A 26,262-nucleotide genomic window follows, 5' to 3' on the forward strand; every position below is an offset into this window, starting at 1 on the left:
GTATTCTTAGGTTTTTTTCGGTAAAGTCACGTAGGTAAAAAATTTAAATTAATAAAAGTAAAATAAAAATAAAATAAAAATCACGACGTTTCGGAGGCAACACAAGCTTCCGTCTTCAGGTGGATTTTTATTTTATTTTTTATTTTACTTTCATTCATTTTAATTTTTTACCTACGTGACTTTACCGAAAAACCTAAGAATATGAATCCTTGCAGTCACAAAAGCTTCAAATATAAACGTGAATGTATTTATGCATTACCTCTTTTTACCATGGTGATCAGTAATGTAGAGGTGAGTAATTCCACCGCGGTGTCTAGTATGACCCTAATTGCTGTAAAAAAAAATACGTGACATCATCGTTGATTAATGGAACGTTTTGAAATAATATAATTTTAAGTTGTGCAATCAGCATGTTTTGCTACGAGGCTGCGGTTGACCACACTTATGATGAAAGTTTGAGGCCAATGTAGGGGGTGACATTGCGGTTAAGATACACACTACCAAGTGGGGAGAGTTACAGCTTCATACATTGTTTGAGTTAGGTATTCATTGAGGAATGAACCAACACTGCGGAGATCTTGAGCTTGAATCTGGCCAGCCAGATTCTGTCATTAGGCCACGTTCAATGCCGCGTAGTAATTGGCCGTGGTTTAATTCCAATCACAAATTACTGCACAACAAACCACCACGATTGATAGCGTTTGTTTTCAATTAATTAAGATCGCTACACTTTGTAAACATAATGTACCAGTAACGTGTAGAGGATCAATATTTGCAGTGTAAATTGTCTTTAAAAGAGGTTCAGGAAGTTAATGCATTTGCAAGACCCTTTGGTCCTTCTGTTTCTTTAGATAACTGGGCCCAGGAATGTTTATTATTTATTCGTTGATTGTGCACCACTGCCAATGCAGCATCACCAATTCATGTGTTTTACAGGGTCGGGTCAAAAAGTCAAAGCAATATCTGCTCAAATGAGCATTTGGGCAGTGTTCATCTCCTGTATAGAGCCCTGATCCAGTGGTAAAAATTCATTATTTCATTATTTCCATATTACTATGGAAGGGGCAGGTCAATTCATAGTAACACCACTTTTGACTTCCCTACAAAGTGATTCTCATTTGTACTGAGTCAAGCCCCAACCAGGATTTGAACTCGGCCACCTTATGAATGCGAGCTGATTGCGATCCGATTGCGGGTGGCTCGCTCAACTGCCAAGCCACATGGCCGGTTTAACGCGCGGGGTAAAATTGGGCCGATTGAAGTGACATCCAAGGTAAAGCTGCGCTGTCACCGTCTGCACCTGTTCTTTGATCTAACGCGGGAGGCCTTGCTAACTGGAGGAGTTCCTCCATGCGTTCACCTCTTAAGTGGCTTTGACAGCAAAATTGTCACAAGTCCAAAAAAAAGTTCACGAAGTGCTCCGGTGCGGCGAACTGATGCCCAGCAGTAACGCAGAGGTTTGTGGTTCGAAACCGGCGGCCGCCCTGGTTAATACTGCGGTTGTATTAACCGTAGTAATACTACGTGCCGTCTGCTTCATTGTGGACGTTAAAGATTCCGTGACGTCATTCGCAAGAGTAGTCCAGCGTGTGCAGTTGTCATCGCGTCCAATTTGCCAAAATTAACTAAAATTAAATACCTCAAATTACTACATTAAAATTACACGGAACAACCATTGTTCTCTACTGCAAAAAAAATTGGCAGGATCCGCTAGAACACACGATTAATAAGATTCGATCAAGCTGTTCTGGGTAAACAGCAACGATACATAATAACATGTAGCGAATTCCATGTACCTTTCACTTTTACAGCCGCCTCAAAGCGCATTTATGTTGAGCCTTTTACAAGAGATAAAATCTGTCACAGGCTCTGTTTACGTGGCATGCAATGGTCCGTCTCCTTCCCGGCCTCCCCAGAGCGTTGGCCATGGATTGTGAGGTGCCCTGGAAGAACCCGAACGATAACCCGCGAATCTCATCCGTACGGAAAGTCGACTCTGGTTGGGTAGGCGGTCGCAGCAGATGGATATGGATGAAAAAAGTTATTGACTGTCTTTTGAGTAATCTCTTCTCAACCACGAGAGGGGACGCTGCCCTCGCCCGAGATCCCAATGGGTACTCTGTATCAGGATACTAAGCCGGTACCAAACATTGGGGTATAATTTATGGGGGGGAGGGGCGGTGGAGGGGGGAGGGGCGGTGGAGTGGGGATGCAATTGCAAAAAACTAAAAACTATTTATTTTTTCGTTTAAAATTTTGCAGATGTACTTTGTTTCCGTACGGTTGTGTTCATTCCGAATATTTAAATGTAACCTCGACATATACCATACGCATATTTTGCGTAAATCAGAATAAATGTTTACCTCGCAAGCACGATTTGATGCACGCATCTTCAGAAAAAGAATAAACTTTAAATCAATGCATCATTACCACCTACTGTTAACAACCCATTACACGGTGTGTCTGTATTGCAATGCATATTCAATACAGGACGAGTCAGTGTCTTGCTGCTCAGATGAGCGTTGGGCACGACTCATCCCCATTGGCTGCCCCTCACCAGCAGTGGAAATCCCACATTTTAACGAATTGGCGGTACACCGGTGGTGGGCGACATAAAAAATGCAAATGTTTGCGCAATAATTATTTATTTTCCTGCGAATCGCAACCCTCGGTCAGAAAATCTTTCAGGGTGGTGGCGGTGCGTCGAAATCAGTTCTCGTGATGCCGAAGCAGTCGAAAGACGAATGTCGGATCAAATTTTCATTATGGACTGTTTTATGGGGACAGGTGTGTTATGCTGCACCGGTGTACCGACAATACCCCCGCACCTCTGATTTGCACGGTTGGCTCGCTCAACGCGGATTTTGCTTTGCGCGGCACATTTCAGGAACGCATCTACCACGCTAAACAAGGACTTCCTCTACAGCGGTTTGCTTCCTGATCTCTATGTACGAATTTTTCCACGTTATCCCCCGTGTGTGCGTGTGTGTGCTTTCTTTAGCTAGTGGGGGTTGTCGTTTCCATATCAAACACAGTATGATACAGCACTGGAGCACAAACATGCATCCAAACCCACGGCCGCAGTGCGAGGGTCATGAGATTCCATTGGAAAGTTATTCTGTCATAAAGAATTGCTAGACATTATGATTGTTATTGGGGTGGGTGGGGTGGGAAGGAGTGGTGGTGCAGTGGTTAGTGCAATTCGCTATGAACCATGTGACCTGAATTTGATTCCTAGCCATGGCCAACATCCAGTGACATGTATTGGTGCCTGCCTTCACCAACCCAAAGTGAGCAGTGTGGGCAGGTTAGGTCAAACAGCCCCTCATGAACATCAAAGCATGGGGGAGGCCTTAAATTCCCCACACCGGAATTACAAGGAGCAGCAGACACTTTAACATATTAACTATCGTTATTGTTGTTATAAACAAAGTCGTGCTGGCTCCTCGTCACTGAAATGAGCCACGTAGAGGCACCCAGCCACTCCTAATTTCTTATTCTTAGGTTTTTTCGGTAAAGTCACGTAGGTAAAACATCAAAATTAATGAAAATAAAATAAAATAAAAACAAAAATCACGCCGTTTCGGAGGCAACACAAGTCTCCGTCATCAGGTGGGACCTAATTTCTTGACTTAAAGCTTTCGTGACTGCAGGAATTGATATTCTTTGGGTCTTTCGCTAAAGTCACGTAGATAGGTTTTTTGAACCAATCTAATACTCCTAATTTATTTTTGTAGTCCCTTTGCCTCTAAGGCCTTTATGCGGTGACCATTACCCATCACCGATATGTCTGTTGCGCAGCCATATATTGTACGGGTGAAGGCTCAGGATACGTCGTACCCTGGATGTCAGCAGTGCTGGCTTCAACGCTCCACTACTTCCATAATAAGCCCTCCCACCCCCCTAGCAAACCCGGTCACCCTTTGGTTGTCCAGTGATTAAAGTAACATTCTATGCATACACTGACCACGATTACTTTGGCAAGGCTCGTTTGGCTGCCCGTTCGTTATACCCCACTGTCGTTTGGCCATATAAGGTTCCGTTTTCGGCGTGGGTAATTATCAATGCCTCGCTCGCAAAGGCATCTGTGCACGTCAAGAGCGAAAGCCTCGATTTGCCAAGACCCCCCAGTGTGTACGTGTCCAGTATGTGTGCCCCATTGCCATGCCTACGCGCATTAACAAACATCGCCACCCACTCCACATTGTCGTTTCGGCAGCAAAGGGCGGCATCGAGCTCACAAACGCTGCCCCTGTAATTCAAAATTGAGGTGCCGTTCGGTGCCTTTTGAAGAGACGCATTATTTTTTTACGAAACAAGTAATTTTTTTCTTGGGATACTACGTTGGCAGTGGTGCTTAGGTTAAGTCAATCGTAAAAAAATCTTCGCGCGTTTGTCAATAACGTGCCCATAAAAGGCAAAAAAATATGTATAACGAGGGGCAGTGCCACTTCTTCATTGAGGGTATGTGATGTTTTAACGGTTAGCTTCCCATTGGTCAAATAAGTTTAATTAATTCATTCATTTGTCATTCTCACTCGTAAAATCGGTCGAACAGCACGGCGATTTCTTATTCAACTTCACTCTTCCATCCACTTCAATGCTCGCTTGCATTGTACACGAGTCTTTTCATATGCAAGTCCATTCACACAAGAGCAGAGCTTTGTAAACGCCTGACGATGCTGGTTGGAATTTCCAGCGAAATGTCGTGAAAATATGTCGACATTTTCATTGCTTTTCAACGTTCCTTGCATATTTGCCCACGTGACAACTTTAATTGATTGGCCCTGTCAGGTGGTGGAGGGTTACAGTTAAACATGTTATTATTAAATTTCGATTTAAAGCTTTCGTGACTGCAGGGATTCATCTTCTTGGTTCTTTCGGTAAAGTCACGTAGAAGAGAAATAATAAAGTAATACAAATTTTCATCAAATATTATGTTTTTTATTTTTTTATTTTATTATTTCCCTTCAACGTGACTTTACCGAAAGAACCAAGAAGATGTTATTATTATACATTATACCGACACGACAACCTAACCCAAAACTAATTAACGAATCAAGTCCATTCACGATTGAACTGCTTACTTTTCAGGTGCCCCATATCACGACCCAGCATTGTATCCAAAGTTGTTTTAAAATGGGCACCTGCCGTGTGTTTGCGCGCAAGCTTATTCTACGCAAGCGAGCAAATGTTGACAGGGCACTTGCAGTCTCGTTCAAACCGGATTCGCAGTTGGAAGGAGGGCAACACAATTGGGTTGCGCCGAGACTCTCCCCCCACTGTCGCAAGACGGACATCTATATCCCCACCGTTTTCAGATAATATTACAATCTTGCCATGAGACGGTGCTCTGACGGTCTCTCGTCTTCAGACATTTCTCACGACTACATGCAAACAGACACCACTCTGGACCCCCGTCTCCACAGACAGTGCCTTCATTCAGACACCTCGACACCCGTCTACAGACACCCCCACCCACCCATCATCAGACACCACTTTCTACGTAGACAGACACCAGGACAAGACACATCTCGAACCTCTGTCAGCAGACACCCCTGTCCGCACAGACGCCGTCTTCAGACACCTCTACACCCGTCTAAACACAGACGCTGCTATCACTACTGACTTCAAAACAAAGACAAAGATCCCCCGTATAGCCTTAACAGACTGTTGGGGCAAGTGCCGTTAGCGAGCACCTATGAAGGCCGGCACGGCACACGAGGGGGTGGGTGGCCAACACGACGCCCGTCCGCCTTCGTCTCCCCAGTGGCAATGTTAACACACTGTACCAGGTACTCATTTTAGGCTGAGTCGACCTAGGGGAGCCCCAGGACCATTTCTGATAATTGTCACCCGGGTTGGCGGTTAGCGGGAATCGAACTCGGGTCGCCGGGTTCCTAGCGCAGCGCGCTAACCGCAACACGACCACACATCACTGTTTGCAGACACCCCATCTTCAGGCAGACACACACGTCCCTCCAAACGCATGTCGTCAGACACCCTAATTTAGAAAAAACGCCTGCCTTGAGACACCGCTGCCCTTCAGACATAAAGACAACGCACCTACCCCTTCCTCACCTGCCAGTCCCACCACCCCGACATCTCGTGGGTCGCGCGGATTTTTACTCATTTGTGATAGCCATGCCACTTCTGAAAAATATGTATATAGCTCAGTGGGCCTTACCTTGTAAAATTAAATAAAAATATAGTCGACTCTTGATTATTCAAGTGCAGTTTATCCGAGATTTTGACATAAATAACTCATGGATTTTCCCTTAAGCCCAAATTAATAATCTAAAAACAGTTATAGATTGTTACTCTTGGAAATCTTTATTACAAGTCACGTGCTTAAACCAAACAAATATGTGCTCCGGTTAATCCGAAATCCACGTGATTGCCTCTGCAGTACAGGAGTTGCATTTATTTACAACAGTTGGTGAAGTTGGGTTTATGTCAATTCCCTTGGCTCTCTTATCCACTTTGTGGGCCGAGTCTTCCGTACGGGAGCAGGAAAGTGTTACCATCACTGAGCAAGTGCATCGATCGGTCGGATCGTTGGAATTCGTTCCTAAATCGAAAGAGTAACAATCGAAATCGTCATCTTGAGTGATTTGGTATGGACTTTTGTAATAAAACAAGAACAATACATTCTTTACTACAAATGTTTGTTTTGTTCATTAACTCAATTATTTTACTTAAACATAATTTATACCAATATTAGTGGATTTTTGGCATAGAGATGCGCGGAAAATGGATATTTGTGGATTATCCGCGATTTTTAATTATCCGCGGCCGTCCTCCCCGTCATTATCGTGGATAACCGAGAGCCTGCCGGAGTTAAAAATCTCTGAGCCAGGGCACCTCAACCTCACCTCCATGCCGTGCAGGGCGTCCAGGTTACTGCATCCCAGGAAGATGGTGCTGGGCACCCTCGACTGCAGAGTCTGCAGATTGGTGTTGAACACGGACATCGGAGCTCCTCTGCCTCTCCCCCACCCTGGCCAGAACCCCCCACTGCCTGCCACTGACCCTGCAATGCTACAGCCCGCTTAGGTGAACAGCCCCCCACCACCAACCCACTGCTCGCCGAAGCTGACCAGCAGAGTGAGTGAATGAATGAAGCAGCTGCGATGATGTCACAGGGCACCGGTGATGTCACGGGGCACCGCTGAGTTACCGCTAAGACAGCTAGACTAACACTTCTGGATTTAAATCTTTTCCTTACGTTTTTTTTAGTTAAAAGCAAAAACGCCTTTTTTGTGTTTCTAAGCAGTGCAGATTAGAGTCGCCCTGTGCGAATGTGTGGGAAACTACAGCATAAGCTGCCACTGTGCAACATCAAGTGCAATGTCTATGGTATAACTGGGATAGAACAAGTACTAGAAAATCTAAGGCAGTGAACTTCTGGGAGTTGTATGTTTGTCCTTAGGAGAGTTTCACCCCCCCCCCCCCCCAAACTTGATTCCAAGTACCAAAGACCTGTCACTGTTTAACAACAACAACATCAACACGTGTCGTAGTGTACGTGAAGAAATGGTAGTACTAGAGAACCAGAAAGAAGTACTGCCGAGTTGAACTCTGTAAAGCTGCCCCTAATTCGATCTATCTCTTATGTTGAAGCTGCGTAGACTAGTTCGTTTCAGTTCTCCGCAAGTATAGCAGATGCCGTATCTCGAAGCGTCAACGTGCAATAGGAACGTATAAAGTTGTCGCCCCTATGCAACAGCCAGACTTGTATATTTTATCTAGCCACGGACTGTGCTACGAATACAATCACGGGATGTGATGCAGTACGGCACCGTAAAGTGCAGTGTCCAGCACTGTTGTGATAATGTCGTGCGAGTTCTACATATTAATGCACATTCTAGGTACGACAATAGTACGTGTGTAGTACTTAAGCGTTGTTCTCACTATGTATAAGCACTGCAGTTAGATTTCAGATGGAGTGTGGTTTCTATGTAGATTAAGTTCACTATTTCTACAGTACTACAATATGCTTTAGCTCTGCCTTATACAGTAATAATGCAAGTGTTAATTAGTACGGCGCAAATCGAACAAAGCACTTAACAAACACATTCTAGAATATCCAGCACCACACTATTCCAATGTGTGTCTACTGTCCTATATACGGGCACACTTCTACAGTGGAGTATGTACACAATGCTACCACATAACACTTTACGCCGTACTTTACTGTGCTACAAATACTCTGCTAGTGTCTAGAACATGCACTGCAATACCTGTGCTACAGCTGTGTCTACAGCAGTGCGTGTGATGGTAGCTACTTATCTTACCTATATACAGGCACCTGTGTAACAGTTAAAGTAACTACCCTTACCACTGCAGATGTGTCTACAGCAGTGCGTGTGATGATAGCTACTTACCTTACCTATACACAGGCACCTGTGTAACAGTTAAAGTTACTTCCCTACCACTGCAGCTGTGTGTAGTCTATTATAATTCAGAGACGACGGTCGTAGAAGCTCTACACACACCTGTGCGATGAAATATTAACCCCTGACCGTATGCTGATACACCTGCGTTCCGTGTGTAGTGGGGCTAGCCCCAGAATCCCTGTACAAGCACCTGTGTGATCAAATGACCTACCTGCACGGCTACGGCTGTGTTGAGTCGTGTGCCGTCATGGGAAACACCAGCCTCGTGTAGCCCTCGCACATGTGCAGCGCTGCACAATATTCACGTGGACGCTACTCTGTCGCATACATCTGTGGGACGCAACGCTACCTGTACCCGCTGTAGCACGGCAGGTGTGCCTAAACAGCACGCCGAGCACAAAAGGCACCACCCGTGTCGTATCGTAACTCCTGCGGCTATACAACCCCCGGGTAACACACTCGGCGTGTTGCAGTCAACGCTCCAACTCCCCTGGCAAATGTCGAGGGGGCCCACCAACACCACCACCCTACCACCACCCCCCCCCTACTCTCTCTTTCTCTGCGAGCGAGTTGAGCTTTCGGTTGGCACGGGACGCGCGTGGAGTAAGGAGGGCTCCGTGCAATGTGAGCAAGGCACGAGTGTCACACACGCTTGGACTGGGGGTGAGAGTGGCGGTGGGTGGGGGTGGTGGAGCCGACGCCGTACGTGTTAAAGGCTAACTTATTAACGAGAAGGGCTCACGGAGGCACACAAAGGTTGTTTCAGTCTCAGCCACGGAGAATGAAAGAAAGAAAGACAGCGCCCTTTTTTTTAGTTTGTTCATTTTTGGCGCAGCGCTTCGGGTGTGGGGAAATTATTTGATATGCAGCCGATTGGACATATGGCCCAACGATGATTTAACGAGATAAAAACAAAATTTTACAAAGATAACGATCGCATACAAATCATACATGGTACGCTCACATGTAGACACACGCTGCAGTGTGTGCACCGTACTCGCACAATACTGAACATAAACTCGCACACACAATGCCATACACCTCGTACAATGATGATCCACCCTGCCCCCTTAGGCGTAAGTAACTGTGAGCAGTGTGCTGCTAAACAATCACCCAGTGAACATGCAAACGTTGGACCAACGTTGGTCAATGCTTTGGCCGTTAGTATGCATATAACGATTTGTCGCCTGCCCCCCCTCTACCCATGACACCCCCCCCCCCACATACGTTCCCCCCTGATAATCTACGACATTTCAGTGTACAGGAAGTCGGCCTTTGTTGAGTAAGTATATGAAATGGAGGAAGTTAGGCTAATGACCATTACATTCATTGTGTGTACATCATGGGCCAACAGAAATGCTGCTCGTCGGCCCAACCTTAGCCGATCGACGTTGGCCGATCAATATTGGCCCAGCGATTGCCCAACGTATACTGGGGTCACACATTCACAACATAGCCACAGCCTCAATGTGGCCATAATACAAAGTTGGCATTTTTCGATGTAAAGCTTTCGTGACTGCAGGGATTCGTCTTCTTGGTGCTTTCGGTAAAGTCACGTAGAAGGGAAATAATAAAATAATAAAAATAAAACATAATCTGTTTTATTTTTATTATTTTTGAAATAATAAAATAATAATAATATTACATTATATGTTTCATTTTTATTATTTTATTATTTCCCTTCTACGTGACTTTACCGAAAGAACCATGAAGAAAAAGTTGGCATTGTGAGTGCTACAATATTGCACCACACACACACACAATATTGCTAAATCAGGGTTGCCTGCCAGGTTTAAACCGCGAACCTCTCTCTCTCCACAACAAGTAGCAAACCGTGCACTCCCGCACCACAATGTGTTCACGTGCAAGTGTGCCCCTCGTCATGGGGTTGGTGGCCAGCACCACGCCATTGCCACTGTCTCTGTAGTGGCAAAGGCGGCCCGGTGTGGTGCTGGCCACCCACCCGCCTTCATAGGTGCTTGCCCCGAAAGGGCACCACGATGGCGAGATGTTAACTACCTCGCCTGGTATGCAGTAGGTCGTGGGTTCGATCCCGACCCTGACGATGTCTGCTGCTGTATATTTGGAGTTTGCGTCTCTCTCTCTCTCTCATCATCATAACGGTGGCTAGGAGATGTTCACTACCTCGCCTGGTGTACAGGAGGTCGTGGGTTCGATCCCGACCCTGACGATGCCTGCTGCTGTATATTTGGACTTTGCGTCTCTCTCTCTCTCATCATCATAACGGTGGCTAGGAGATGTTAACTACCTCGCCTGGTATGCAAGAGTTCGTGGGTTCGATCCCGACCCTGACGATGCCTGCTGTATATTTGGAGTTTGCGAGTCTCTCTCCCCGCGTCCGCGTGGATTTTTCTCCGGGTCCTCCGGTTTGTCCCTCCACATTTAGAATCATGAGTTTAGAGCAGTTGGTTGCTATACATTTCGAAATGAATAGCCACTTCGTCAAGCTATCATTTGTGGCCAGGTCGCTTCTGAAAATGAGCTATAGAGCTGAGTGGGCCTTACCTGGTAAGATAAAAAAATAGCTTCGTTTCAAGTCTGTGAAGGCTACAGTGGGGAGGGGGGGGGCAATCTTCGTCTTTGTGTCCATGTGCTCGCGAGAGCTCGCGAGCGTGGGCGCGTGCGGTGCGTTACCGGTGAGTGGGGGAAGCCGTCCCACGTCTCGCGGTTGGCCGGTGCCGACGGTCTCCGCCGGTACGAATGGGGCACCAGCGTCGGCGGCGGTGGCTCGGGGACGCAGCTGTGCGAGTGTCTACGCGAGGCCGCACGCTCCATCTCCAGCTCGGCCGACTCGAACGGCCGCGCCAAGGGCGGGCGGGACAGGGGCGACGTCGGGCCGGACGCTGGATGGCACAAAGAGACATTTGAGGCCGAGTCAACGTAGGAAAAGGTCCTCCTCCGTCCGGCTGTTCAACCGAGGAGGACCGCACAATCGCACAGCGCCTACCCAGCCTCCAGCACCTCCCAAACAAACAACGAAAATCCTGCGTGGCATACGTGTAATTGGTACCAAATGACATAGATCTAGTCGTATCTAAAAAGCTAAGCAGGGTTAAGCCAGGATTGTGCTTGAATGGGCAACCAGAATGCAAGCCAAGTTGCCATAGACAGCTTTGAGGATGTGCTGCTACACTGGATGCAGCAGATGGCAGTGCAGAAAAAAATCCATTGTCGGACTGTACTTCTATGCCCCCATGTCTATGCTCCACGACTTAACCAACCCACACTGACTAGCATGGTGAAGTAAAGTAAAAAAATAACCCACACGACTTGCACGGCGTGGGGAAGGCCCTTATCTAGCAGTGGATTTAAGGCTGAGCTTTCCAATTACGGAAGGTCCATTCCAGGTTTGAATATACTAATAAAATCATAAAAATACATATTTTTTTTGTTAAAGCACATTTCTACTAAGTACTCAAGGCACCTCGCCTCACAAAAAAACATATACACATTACACAGGACAAGAGGAGGAAAAATCAAGACGACAAATAGAAGTTAATTCAGCGAACCTAGAGAAAAACCGCGTGCCAAAGTGGGGTTTAAAGACTGGACATGACATACGCGACGATACGGAACAAAGAGCACCCGATATGTAAGGGTACATTTTGTCCTACCGTTCCACATCGTCTTGGAAGAGGTGATAGTACTCACACTTTACCCCCACCATATTTGACCTGCCATTCGATTAAACGGTGGTGTGCCCACTCATATCGGTGGATGGACAGCGTGTGACAGGATTCGAGACACTTGCCCCGTCGGTTCAACTGCCGTGCCGGGAGATATGGACAGGCGATCTCTGGATTGCACGTTCAGTGCGCCAACCGTTAACACCACACCACTGCAACGTCCCATCCCATATATCGTCTCACTTCATTTGCCAACGCGAAACGTGCCACCGCATTTTAAGGATTTTTTTTTACAAAAACAAGGCATTTCAACAAGCGGGCGAACATTGGGTGACGCTCACCTTTGTTGAAGTCCTTACGCCAGCGGTGCAAATTCCACATTCCTCTTAAGGGTTCGGGACTATCAGTAGGCGAAACACTGTTGATTTCCACAAATTAGTAGTAATGTTATTGGTCTCAGAGGGATGATGGGCCGAGCATTCCCACAACTAGGATTTGAACGCACAATCATGCTCCCTGCCGCAGTCACACACCTGGCTGCGTTCAGTGCTCCGACATGGCCATTATGAAACTTCTGAACCAACAGGCTGCCTGGAACGGCATGCGTGGGGGTCTTCACAAACACTGGATCCCACTGGACTGAACCACCGCAATACCCGCCATAACCACACACCCCCCCACACCCCTATGGCAATGGGTTGGGTGCGCTTCGTTACTCTTGTGTTATCCTCGTAATGCAAGGCCGTAGCCATGGAGTCAACATTGCGGGGGACCAAATATTTCAGAGGGTCTGGGGGTCCCCCCCCAGAAAAAAGAAATCTAAATTTGAAAATGAATTTCCTGCCTAAAATATTTAAAAATTCACTAACACATAGGATTGACTTTTTATATAAAAAAAGTTTACAATGTCTAATAGTGTATTGTATTACAGTGGCAGAGATTAGGGATTTATAAAATACAACCATAACCACAATCATATAAACATAAATCTATTTTATAGCAATATATTGGGGGGGGGGGGGAATTTGAAGCATATTTGAATATAGGGGGGGTGTGTTCCCCCCAATATATATTATAATTACGTCCTTGTCGTAATGTGTATATGAAACAAACCGAAAAGCACTGCACTTTGCAGCCTAGCTCAGATTAGAGCATGACAGTTTTCTGGCTCCAATCCCGAATTTGGAATTAGAATATCAAAGGACACTTGCAACCCTCTGGATGTTTGCATCCGTGTGTGCGTTTGTAAGATAAAGCGGGGAGCGGTGGTGCAGCCATTAGCGCACGTCGCTTTGAACCCAGTCACCTGAGTTCGATTCTCAGCCACAGCCAACCTCCGTGACGATTTACATCTTAACCGATTCTGGGCCTCCCCTAGGTCGACTCAGCCTTAAATGTATACCTGGTATGGTATGTAAAAATCAACACTGGAAAGACAAAGATGGCCCGGGCATGGTGCTGCCCACACAACTCACTCCTGCGCCCATTCTGGCTTTCATAGCACTTGACCAAACAGCACTTGACCAAACAGCTTGTATGGCTGCAGTAGCATCTTTGTCTTTGTGCGCAAGATACAACAAGAGTCAAATTTATCCTCCGGTTCAAAAGTTACACGATGCTCATGTCTGTTTAATTGTCCCCTGTTTAATGGACCCCTAATTTGACCCCAAGTGTAACCCTAACTGTAGTCTTGACCCTCAACTACCATCAACCCTGAGTGCTCACCCGTTGTCCAAATTTTGGCCCTCTCCATACTCCATAAACCACAACACGAGTCACGGACACGAGTTCCATCCCTATCCTACATGGGCTTACTTCCACCTGCAGGGGCTTAGTACAGAATGCAACAAACATGCAGGGCTGAGGTTGCCACCTTTTCCACTGTCGACCAAACCCAGACGCATTTCTCCGTCGGCCTAGGTCTATCAGAACTGTGCAGTAAACTAGCCGCAATAATGTTCGACAACAATACGGGTACCAGATTTCGGGACGAATAAATTCTCTTCCACCCGAACGCAGATGGCCAAAGGGGCCGTCCATAATGACGTCACGCGATTTTGGAGGATTTTTGACCCCCCCCACCCCCCTCGTCACACGGCGTCACAAAAAGTCAGATCCCCCCCCTCAAATATGACGTCACAAAGCTCTGCCCCCCCCCCCCCAAAACCATATTTCCATTTTGAAAATAAAACATGCTTCAAATCGCTTTAAACTATTGTCATTGTAGTGCGTATTTAATGTGGCGCTGCACTCTGATGTTGTAAGAGAAAACATTTATTAAAAAGTCTGATTAATTAAGTAAAACGTGTTGTCTATATTTATTTAAAGTTGCGCATTTTGATGTGACGTCACATTTCTCAAACCCCCCCCCCCCCTCGTCACACATCGTCACAAATGTCTGAACCCCCCCACCCTTTAGGTGCGTGACGTCATTTATGGACGGCCCCAAAGATCTGATTTTCCGGGTCAAACCGGGACAGGTGGCATCGTTATCATAATGATCTCGATCCGTGGGGGCAGACAGCTCGTTTCGTCATTTGCTTCCACTTCTGTCTTCTGCCCATACAGAATTCACATCATTCTGGCACTAATCTCCCAGGTCGTCAGGTGGCAGGAAACCCCTCTGCAGGGTACCATCAAGGCGTCTCCCAGCTCCCACGAGTGTTACTCTCTCGTGCAGCGGTGCCGCAGCGCCCCCTACAGCGCAGAACAACAATAACAACAACCACCATTCGCCACTAAGTGGCGGTGACGTCCCCACGGACGCTTGTGCCAAGCCGTGTGCACGTTGAGGCCACGTGAAGTGTCGAACGCCCGCTGGCAGGAGGTCACGGGGCGGACGCTGAGGTCACGGGGTGGACGCAGAGGTCACGGGGCAGACCCAGAGGTCACGGGCACATCCAGAGGTCACGGGGCGGACCCAGAGGTCACGGGTCGACTGAGATGACTGGCCGATGCACCACCTGTGCCCCCTAATGGGCTAACAGCTAACATGTACGACCAAACTTTGCAGCCAACTCTGGCTTGGTCGTACATGTTATGTATATCGTTTATTGTTAAATTTTAATCACAGTTCCTATGATCACTGTTACATTGCTTTTATAGCTTTATTTTGGTGATTTTGAAAACGTTTTGGTTTAGCCATGTTTGTTTGTTGTAGTACAGAGTTGGCCCGATAACTTTAATCTACATTGTCTTTTGGTTGTTATTGTTTGACTTGCATCCCACTGGGATTTTTGCACACAGAAATGAAATACGGTGCTTTTTCTGGAAGACTTTGCTGTTTTTTCCAGCATTTTTCTGTTGCGTGTAGTCACTTTAAGATATTCTTAGGTTTTTTTTCGGTAAAGTCACGTAGGTAAAAACATTAAAAAGTAAAACAAAATAAAAATAAAAAATCACGACGTTTCGGAGGCAACACAAGCTTCCGTCTTCAGGTGGTACCGTCACAGCCACGACAGCTGTATCAAGTAAATGAGAGATTGCAGGAGTTACCACTGCGTTTATATAATGGTTGGAGAAGGTGGTGGGGCAAGGGCCGCATACTTGTTATTAATATGGTAAGGTGAGGCTTGAGACTAAGAACAGACTGCATAACAAAGGCTGAGCCTTATTACAAACACATACATAATTTCAACCGTGATGACGGTTACAAACTGAGTAATCATTGGAAAGATGTGATTAACCATGCAAAAAAGATTTAACTACACCTATTTGCCAATCTTATTTGACAGACAAACATTACTGTTTAACCATGTTTAGTGGTGGTCTTCTTGTTACAGGTTGAGTCACAAACCGCACCTCTCCATAACAAAGGCTCAGCCTTTGTAATGCAGTCTGTTCTTAGTCTCAAACCTCACCTTACCATATTAATAATAAGTATGCGGCCCTTGCCCCACCACCTTCTCCAACCATTATATAAACGCAGTGGTAACTCCTGCAATCTCTCATTTACTTGATACAGCTGTCGTGGCTGTGACGGTACCACCTGACGGAAGCTTGTGTTGCCTCCGAAACGTTGTGATTTTTTATTTTTATTTTATTTTACTTTTTAATGTTTTTACCTACGTGACTTTACCGAAAAAAAACCTAAGAATATGAATCATTGCAGTCACGAAAGCTTCAAATCAAGAATCACTTTAAGATGTTTCTTGTTCATGTTTTTGTTTTGTTGCGGTTGCACCCGAGTCAAGAGCAGCATGGCTCACAGGGTTATACCTAATACATGAAACTGAACTTGAAGTTCGTGTGTATCAGTGTGTGTTCAACGTCTTCTCAACCGTGCTAATCGGACAACAAACTAAAACACAAATAGCAGCTCTAAAGATAATAATAATAATTCAATTTCGATTTAAAGCTTTCGTGACTGCAGAGATTAATCTTCTTGGCTCTTTCGGTAAAGTCACGTAGAAGGGAAATAAAAATAAATAAAAGATAAATAAAAAATACAAAAACATTTTAGTTTATTTATAAATATGTATTTATTTATTATTTCCCTTCTACGTGACTTTACCGAAAGAACCAAGAAGAATAATAATTCAATTTAGATTTAAAAGTGCAGAGAGCTTCACGGCTTATGCGGCTTGAATAAAATACCTACGTGATTATATGTCTACAGTGGTGTAGTTGCTATGGCTATGATGCAACAGAACTTCAAGGACAGTGCATACATTATCAGAGTTATGTTTTTTGTTTGCATTATGACTGCAGGTATTGTGGTCTATGCAAACATGGCTCCTTGTAAAAAAGGTGTCAGTTTTGTTGCCAGATAAAAGGGTAAAAAAACTATTATCATATTTTTTACTGGCAAATGAGGTTCCAATGGTGTACATTCTTACCCCGAGCTCTCATGCTCTGATGGTGCATTGTCTTTGAGTTGTGCGCCTTTTGGCGTCATCTGGTCCAACCCATGTGAGACTAGGCTCTAAGGAAAGCTGTCTCGGGTGTGGACCAATCAACTTCAAGGACAGTGCACATTATCAGAGTTATGTTTTTTGTTTGTATTATGACTGCAGGTATTGTGATCTATGCAAACATGACTCCTCGTAAAAAAGGTGTCAGTTTTGTTGCCAGATTGAAGGGTAAAAAACCAATTATCAGTGGAGTGGTTGTTAACTTGTTATGAAGATGATGGTGACATGGATGCTAGAGTAACGCTGTGTGTGTATCTATGTGAGTATGCCTGTGTGTGTTGTTGCTATGGACCAGTAACCATGGTGACACGGTTGCCATGGTGACACTGTATGTGCATGCCTGCGTGTGTGTGCGCGCGCGCGCATGAGATCCTGAAAATTAGTATCTTATTGAGTGTTTACCAGAAATAAATAAATAAATATCACTAAATGTGGTTTGATTGATGTCGAGGGTTGGGGTGGGGTGGGTCCCTCGTTAAAACCGCCCGACACTTCTGGGAGATTTTACGATCCGCCTCTGGAGGGTGGGGGGGAGGGGTCCACAGTGGCTGGGCTGGGACCGCCACTGCTGGCCCCTGGGACAGCGCGCGACGCGGGGCCGTGCAGTGTTGTGATTGGCTGGCGCGCGAGAGGGCGGGGCTATGAAGTGTTGTGATTGGCTGGCGCGAAAGAGGGCGGGGCTATGAAGTGTTGTGGTTGGCTGGCGCGCGAGAGGGCGGGGCTATACAGTGTTGTGGTTGGCTGGAGCGCGAGAGGGCGGGGCTATGCAGTGTTGTGGTTGGCTGGCGCGCGAGAGGGCGGGGCTATGCAGTGTTGTGGTTGGATGGAGCGCGAGGGGGCGGGGCTATGCAGTGTTGCGGTTGAATGGCGCGCGAGAGGGCGGGGCTATGCAGTGTTGTGGTTGGCTGGCGCGCGAGAGGGCGGGGCTATGAAGTGTTGTGATTGGCTGGCGCGCGAGAGGGCGGGGCCATAAAGTGTTGCGGGTGGCTGGCGCGAGAGGGCGCTGCTAGCAACCACGGAGAGCGGGGTTTGGGGTGCGATGAGAGTTGCGGTGGGGTCTGGTTGGCTGGTGTGGTTAGGGTGAGGGTCTGGTTGGTTGGTGTGGTTAGGGTGAGGGAGTGGCTGGTGTGGTGTGGTTGAGGGTCTGGCTGATGTGGTGAGGGTGAGGGTCTGGTTGGCTGGTGTGGTTAGGGTGAGGGTCTGGTTGGAGAGTGTGGTGAGGGTCTGGCTGGCTGGTGTGGTTAGGGTGAGGGTGCGGGTCTTGTTGGTGTGGTGAGGGTGAGGGTCTGGCTGGTTGGTGTGGTGAGGGTGAGGGTCTGGTTGGAGAGTGTGGTGAGGGTCTGGCTGGCTGGTGTGGTTAGGAGGAGGGTGCGGGTCTTGTTGGTGTGGTGAGGGTGAGGGTCTGGCTGGTTGGTGTGGTGAGGGTGAGGGTCTGGCTGGTTGGTGTGGTGAGGGTGAGGGTCTGGCTGGTTGGTGTGGTTAGGGTGAGGGTCTGGTTGGAGAGTGTGGTTAGGGTGAGGGTCTGGCTGGCTGGTGTGGTGAGGGTGAGGGTCTGGTTGGCTGGTGTGGTGAAGGTGAGGGTCTAGTTGGAGAGTGTGGTTAGGGTGGGGGTCTGGTTGTCTATTAAAAAAATCTAGAAAAAACCTTCCCCAAAAAAATATAAACTCAACGCCAACAAAATAAACATTCAATCACTTCCTATTTTGTAGAATAAATGTATTCGGGACGCGGTGACTATCTATTTCAATCTTGATTTGAAGCTTTCGTGACTGCAGGAATCCATACTCTTTGGCGATATTTCGATTTAAAGCTTTCGTGACTGCAGGGATTCATCTTCTTGGTTCTTTCGGTAAAGTCACGTAGAAGGGAAGTAATAAAATAATAAAAATAAAACATAATAAAACAATTCTCACGACGTTTCGGCCACAACGCAAGCAGCCGTCCTCAGGCGAAGAATGAGAACATTATAAAGCTAGGAGCTTATATAGGTGTAGCGAGGAGGAGCGCCTTAGAGTCGCGGCATCTCTTCAGAAAGGTGAGAGACTCGATTAGCTGAGCCTTCTTATCCCGGAGCTTGTTGAAGGATCTCTTTGGCGATATCCACGATGTCTGCAGCAGACATCGTGGATATCGCGATTTTTACCTGAAGACGGGTGCTTGTGTTGCGTTCGAAACGTCGTGATTTATCTGATTCAAGTTGAAAAAATCAGCTACGGGTGACGGATTCCATCAAATGACAGCTCCGTGAAATGGCACATGAACCACAGCACAGGGTGTCAGTAGCGATCATGAATGAGAAACAAATCTAGGAACATGAAGAGTTACTCAGCTTTATGAACGCGTAATGACTTGAATTCAGCTGATCTCTTGCTCATACTTGGTGAATTTGTTTTTCACTCTCTCGCTAAGGAGTAGGACCCTCTTCCCTTTTCATCTTTGCAATGTTGTCATGCTTCTTGGATCAGCTGCAACTACCGCACTCGGATAACATGAATAAAACATTTTAACAGGAGCCGAGCAAAGACAAAAAGGTGCAAACATCAAGCGTCCAGAAACAAACAGCACTGTCAACGTTGTAATCGGATTAGAGTTCTAACGCGATTCTTGAATTGAGCAAAGTTATCATGAGAGCTTGGGGGGAACAGGGACGATGGGAGGGAATTTAAAAGTGGAGCGGTACAAGGGAAGAAGCAGAAAGAGAAGTGGTGTGACCTGCAGTGTGGTGGTGAGTGAACGCGGTGTGTGTGGGTAGGTGAGTTGGTGAGTGAGTGGGTGAGTAGGTGAGCGAGTGATGTGACCTGCAGTGTGGTGAGTGAATACGGTGTGTGTGAGTGGGTGAGTGAGTGGGTGAGTAGGTGAGCGAGTGGTGTGACCTGCAGTGAGGTGGTGAGTGAACGCGGTGTGTGTGGGTAGGTGAGTTGGTGAGTGAGTGGGTGAGTAGGTGAGCGAGTGATGTGACCTGCAGTGTGGTGAGTGAATACGGTGTGTGTGAGTGGGTGAGTGAGTGGGTGAGTAGGTGAGCGAGTGGTGTGACCTGCAGTGAGGTGGTGAGTAAACGCGGTGTGTGTGGGTAGGTGAGTTGGTGAGTGAGTGGGTGAGTAGGTGAGCGAGTGATGTGACCTGCAGTGTGGTAAGTGAATACGGTGTGTGTGAGTGGGTGAGTGAGTGGGTGAGTAGGTGAGCGAGTGATGTGACCTGCAGTGTGGTGAGTGAATACGGTGTGTGTGAGTGGGTGAGTGAGTGGGTGAGTAGGTGAGCGAGTGATGTGACCTGCAGTGTGGTGAGTGAATACGGTGTGTGTGAGTGGGTGAGTGAGTGAGTGGCTGAGTGAGTAGGTGAGCGAGTGATGTGACCTGCAGTGTGGCGAGTGAATACGGTGTGTGTGAGTGGGTGAGTGAGTGGGTGAGTGAGTGAGTGGGTGAGTAGGTGAGCGAGTGATGTGACCTGCAGTGTGGCGAGTGAATACGGTGTGTGTGAGTGGGTGTGTGAGTGGGTGAGTAGGTGAGCGAGTGGTGTGACCTGCAGTGTGGCGAGTGAAAATTATGAACGAGACAAGTCAGCCAGTCTGGTAGAACAAGTACTCAACACGGGTGGAGGGATCAATGAGTGAACATTATCGGTTCAATTTACAGCCCATTTTCAATCAACTGCTGGATCAGGATCTTCACATGCCATGGCAATCATGGGGGGGGGGGGTTGTTTGACCATACTTCAGCATGCTGGTCAGTGTGGGTTAGGGAATAGGGGACAATGGGGGGTCTGGCAGGCCTGGCACAGATATAATTCGTAAACGATGTTATCCGTGGCCAAGGGATTGAACTCAGATCACCGGCTGGGTGCAACCCCACCACTTGTGCCACTGCATATTAATTGGACGTCCATCAAAGCAAAATAATTTATAGAGCTGGAATAAGCCAAACTAAATTAAAAACCAAATTTTAATCTAACTTTTGTGCAGTTGTTGGTGACTGGGCCTTAGACTGTCAGCTTACTACAACAGGAGAACCTCAAATCCGGATACCAACCCAGAATCTCAGTGCCGATGCCCCTACGCTCTAAAACAGGGGTGGCCAACCTGTAACACACCAAAAATAAAAAAAAGTACCCGTGAGTTCTGAAAAGAGCCAAGTCTATATATATATGTGTATACGTATATATTGACAGTTTTCAGCACAGAATGGGAGATATTCATTAATCTTTGCTACTACTGTGACAGTACGTTCTCCGTTATGTCCCTTCGATCGAGCCGCATGTGATGGATTAAAGAGCCGCATGTGATGGATTAAAAAGCCGCATGTGGATGGATGAAAGAGTCAAGTATGATGGATTAAAGAGCCGCATGTGATGGATTAAAGAGCCGCATGTGGATGGATGAAAGAGTCAAGTATGATGGATTAAAGTGACGCATGTGATGGATTAAAGTGACGCATGTGATGGATTAAAGAGCCGCATGTGATGGATTAAAGAGCCGCGTGCAGCTCAGGAGAAGCCAGTTGCCCACCGCTGCTCTGAAGGAACATTTGTTCACCCATCACCCACCTACTTACATTCACGCATGAAGGTGTGTTACGTGAGCACGCTTTAGCAATTCATCAGCACGTTTGGCTACGTGCGGTGCGAAAGAGGTTCAACATACATTCATTTTGGTACGTGTTTTCGTACGATAATAAACGCACAGTCCTTTTATCAATGCACTGCTGAAGGTCTCCCCATGCCTTCCGGTCAGAGGAAATGTTTGACTATTGTGGCACATTAGGAAGGGACCACTCTTTTAATTATGTCCTTGTGCAGCAAGGGAGTAAAGTGTGGTTCTGTGAAAGTCCTGATGTGTTGTGCAGTGCATCAATGCATGTGTGTACAGCAGCATGTGATGACTGAGTTGGGCCTGTAGGTGGCTGTCAGGGTTAATGATTAACCGGACTTGGACACCAGCCACATGGTTAATGGCGACTCGGAAGAATTGCTGTGTGTGACACACATGCTGGTGCATTTTACAGGTAAAGGACCCAAAGGATGTTTTTGATCGTTATATAAATGATCTAGACTTGTTCTAGACTTTAAGCTTGGCTTTGAATTGTTCATTTGTGATATATGCAATTAGAGGGGTTTTAGCACAATGCATTGTAAAGGATGACGCACTGTAATTACCTACTGTCATTGTAATTCTCTAACCCTAATACTGTTTAATCTATAACCATGCCCATGCACCCAGAGTATGACTACTTGCAATGCTATTGAGAATAGAACACGTGTAAAGTAGTAAGTTGTACAATAGTGACACATACAGTACGTATACTGTACACATACAGTACAGATAATGGGTGTAAGATACCGATATAAGTGGATGGTATAGATAGACATACAGCTTAGGATTAAAGTAATATTCGAATAGTGATGTTCAAATGTTATTGTCAAAGACAAAGATAGTTTATCAATAGTAGCATTGGGTTTAAGAAAAAAACTGTTATTGAATAACCGCACTTGGACACCAGCCACGTGGTTAATGGCAACTCGGAAGAATTGCTGCGTGTGACACACGTGCTGGTGCATTTTACAGAGTGACGGTGCTGTTCTTCACAAGATTACAGATTAACCACAATAAATGTGTCTGCCCTCGATTTGGAGCACCTGCCCACGTCCTTCATTTCGAGTGTGCAACGCTATACTTCACCATGCTGGTCAGAGTGGATTGGCGAAAGGGGGAGCCCGCGACCAGTTCAGATGTCGCCTAGCCGCTGGCTTTAGCCAATGCCAAACATTGAACTCGGGTCGTCAAGTTCATCGCGCAATGCGCTAACCAACGCGCCACCCTTCCACCCCCAGATGCTTTAAAAAAAAAAGGCGCCTTGGATGCATCACGGCCTTCAACAGAAATTCCCAAGACTGAAAACCTATTCCGCTTGCACAACGAGAGTACCACGCGGAAAATTAACATCGCCGTTACCAAAGTGGCCCCTGTGCTTGGTGCCACATTTAAGGGTCTGCGACAAAGCGCTCTTCACTTTGTGTCTAGGGGCCTTCCATGTAGTAGGTACACAAAAATCTGTCAAAACTTGACCGCTCCCCACCTACTCTTAGGTTTTTTCGGTAAAGTCACGTAGGTAAAAAAATAATAATAATAAATGAAAATAACTAAGTTAAATCACGACGTTTCGGTAGCAACACAAGCCTCCGTCATCAGGTGTAAATGCTCCAGTAAAATTACTTTAACGTGTGAAGAGAGCTATTCAAGACACGTGTTTTTTTTATATAGGGTGCTGGGCAGGGAGGAGCCAATGAGTGGGGGGGAGATAACCATCTCGGTGCTTGTACACTGCATGTACGGTGCTTGTACACTGCACGTACGGTGCTTGTACAATGCATGTACGATGCTTGTACAATACATGTACGGTGCATGTACGGTGCTTGTACAATACATGTACGGTGCATGTACGGTGCTTGTACAATGCATGAACGATGCTGGTACAATGCATGTACGATGCTTGTACACTGCATGTACGGTGCTTGTACACTGCATGTACGGTGCTTGTACACTGCATGTACGGTGCCTGGACGCTGAATGGCGAATGGGATTGAAACACTGTTGTAAATCAAACTTTTTCCTTAATGATGGTGGTGTATCAGGCTGGATATGACTGTAAAATTATAAGAATCAATATGGATATGATTATGAGAGTAAATATAAACTGGCTGTTCCCTGTACGCAAGCGTACTTTTTCTACCCCCCCTCCACCTGCGTACGTACGCTTGACCCCCCCCCCCCCAGAATCCTATAGAACAGCCGATATTTAATCCACGCAGAAATGATCAAGGAGTACTAATATCAACAGAAAGTCCACCGCTGAACTATCTAACTAATTTGAAGGCCAATGTAGACAAATTATTATCGAGGCTTCAACCCCCCCCCCCCCCCCGTTTCCTATGCGTACGCAGTCAGTAGAACCCCCCATACACAAGCGTACGCATTTGGGTTAACCCCCCTTACATGCGTACGTACTAAATGGATGGCCCCTAAGGAGATTTAGCGAAGTGATACCCAGTGGGTGGGGGGGGGAACGTGCCCCCCCCCCCAAATGATTCGATCGAAATCCCTAATTTCGGTCGGATCATTGGGATTGATTAGTAATAAATCGGAATTTTGCGACCCCCACTGCCACTGTGTAGCATAATATTACGTGCCATGGACTCTATGAGATGATAGGACAATAGTGTGAGATCCATAATTGGCAATAAGTAACGGCAAAGCAGTTATAAGTGACTCACAGAATTGTGCGCAGTTGCATATACAGGACACGACTTCCCTGAAGGCATTCACCTTCAGCGAGCGCGATGCCGATCACACACGGTTAGAATTCGACCCTCGATCGATGGCTGCACCATCGCCGCACACGCGTCGAATAAAAAGCAAGGGACAAGTCCTTACTTACTAACAACTCCTCTATCATTGTTCATTGCTGGAGGGGTTGCCCCCCCTACCTGAAAATCCTGGCTCCGTCATTGCCCGCACCGATGAGCACTGTTGGCTATGTACGGTGCTAAATAAGTTAAACGTACATAACGAAGAAACACCGTTGGGAAACATTAATCTGGAAGCCTCATTTTTTGTTTCATGTTCATCACAGCCATTTTGTCAATCCACTGCTGTTCGAGTGCCACCTGAAGCCGTGTGGGTCGTGGGAGAGTTATACTGCCATACTTCACCATGCCGGTTAATGCGTGCTGGTGAAGGCAGGAAGCGTTGATGTGGCAGCACAACAACGAACATTGCCCCAATCATCGTCTGGCTGCCACAAAACACAGTCCCACGGCGGCAGCCGACAGCACCCCGTTCGTGCACACGGCAGTCACCCATCCGAGCACTCTCCAGGCTCAACCCCACTTAGCTTCTGAGACCTGGCGAAAATCTGGTGCAGTTCGATGGAGCCCTTCCCATACCTGTCAACCCATACGGTTCAAACGTATTCTTGTACAGGGAAATGGAGTTTTCAGGTCCGTACGGTGTACAGCCGGTTTCAATACGGGCAACATTTTTTTGTCTATTTGTTTGTGTTTCTCCCTCGTGATGGGACTTTGTAGGATGAACATTGAGATTTATAAGTGGCATGGGGTGACCAATAAGGTCCGAATTGGTCTGTAATAGGGTAGCCACTGATGAGGGCTTGACAGGTGTGCCATCCCATGCACGGCCGAGCTCCGTCACTCCTTCCCGTCCGGTGCTTTGCCAAAAATGCCTCCTCCCAGGTCCCAGCACAAGATCTTCACAAACAGACTCTGAAGTCTGCGTCTAAAACGCCATTAAATATTTTGCGCAGAAATAACCACCTTGCGCATCACCCCTCCGGGGGTCATGGAAAACGATCAGCGGCGATTTTTTGGGAAGTCAACTGGAGCCGTCCCATGGAAAGACTGGGCCCCCGACCATGCAATGTGGAATTTCCACCACTGGCTCAATAGCCAGCAATGGAGACTTAATGCTCAAGAAGGCAATTTGACTTTTTGACCTGGATTACCGCCACGTTTGTTTATTGTGCACATTAATAGAGCGTAATTCTTTAATTTCATAGCAAAGCCTCATTAATTCTGGAAAGCCTTTCTTGGAATGTTAGGTAAATTCCTTTTGTAGTGTTTTTTTTCCGAGTGTGGCAGGAAACCAAAACCCATATATATGAGGGCTAACACTCAACTTTGGCATGCACACTCCAGAGGACAGAAACCTACTTGCTATACCGTAGCCACGTATCGGTTCACACTCCTTGAAATTCAAGGAAGTGTCACAATTTATAGCTGCAATGCGATTCAAGAATTGATTCAGTTGTTTCACGTTATGGTGAACCCAGCGGCCCCTGACGTCTTGAGGGATCAGAGTTCGCTTACAGCCCTTTGTGCCATCTGCTGGATGGGTCGCTTTATCCATACTTCACCAGTTCTTGTATGGGTTGGTGAACGAAGGAGTGGGGGGCAGGACCAGTTCAGATATCCGTCGCCACTCACGTTAGTCATGATCAGGAACACAACCTTGGGTTGCTGGGTTCGTAGCGCAGTGCACGAATAACTGCACCGAATCATAATTATAGATCAGGTCATACACTTCATATGCAGCGATCAGCACACTGCACTATGAACCTATCTCCCGAATTTTATTCCCAGTTATGGCTGACATCATTGACGAGTGATTAACCGAACCGGTCCTGGGCTGCCCCACCCCAACACCAACCCGCACAGACCAGGGTGGTGAAGTACGGTCGAACAACCCCCCGCCATGATCGACACGGCGTGGGGGAGCCCTTGCAACCAGCAGTTGAG

At 46.7% G+C, this 26,262-nt stretch overlaps 1 protein-coding gene across 5 annotated transcripts in view; it reads right to left on the reverse strand.

Annotated features, from left to right (window-relative positions):
- The window catches only part of LOC144943498 (5'-AMP-activated protein kinase subunit gamma-2-like), a 142,363-nt gene that overhangs the window by 63,648 nt on the left and 52,453 nt on the right, over positions 1 to 26,262 (reverse strand). For 4 of the 5 annotated variants that reach the window (XM_078870996.1, XM_078870997.1, XM_078870995.1 and 1 more), the window contains one exon: positions 11,055 to 11,263. In XM_078870996.1, coding sequence (XP_078727122.1) covers positions 11,055 to 11,263 — 209 coding nt within the window. Of the gene's footprint in view, positions 1 to 6,875; positions 7,005 to 11,054; positions 11,264 to 26,262 lie in introns of those variants that run through there. The other variant, XM_078871000.1, reaches the window with a different exon arrangement.

The sequence above is a fragment of the Lampetra fluviatilis genome, chromosome 31 (genome assembly GCF_964198595.1).
Source record: "Lampetra fluviatilis chromosome 31, kcLamFluv1.1, whole genome shotgun sequence".
NCBI lineage: Eukaryota > Metazoa > Chordata > Hyperoartia > Petromyzontiformes > Petromyzontidae > Lampetra > Lampetra fluviatilis.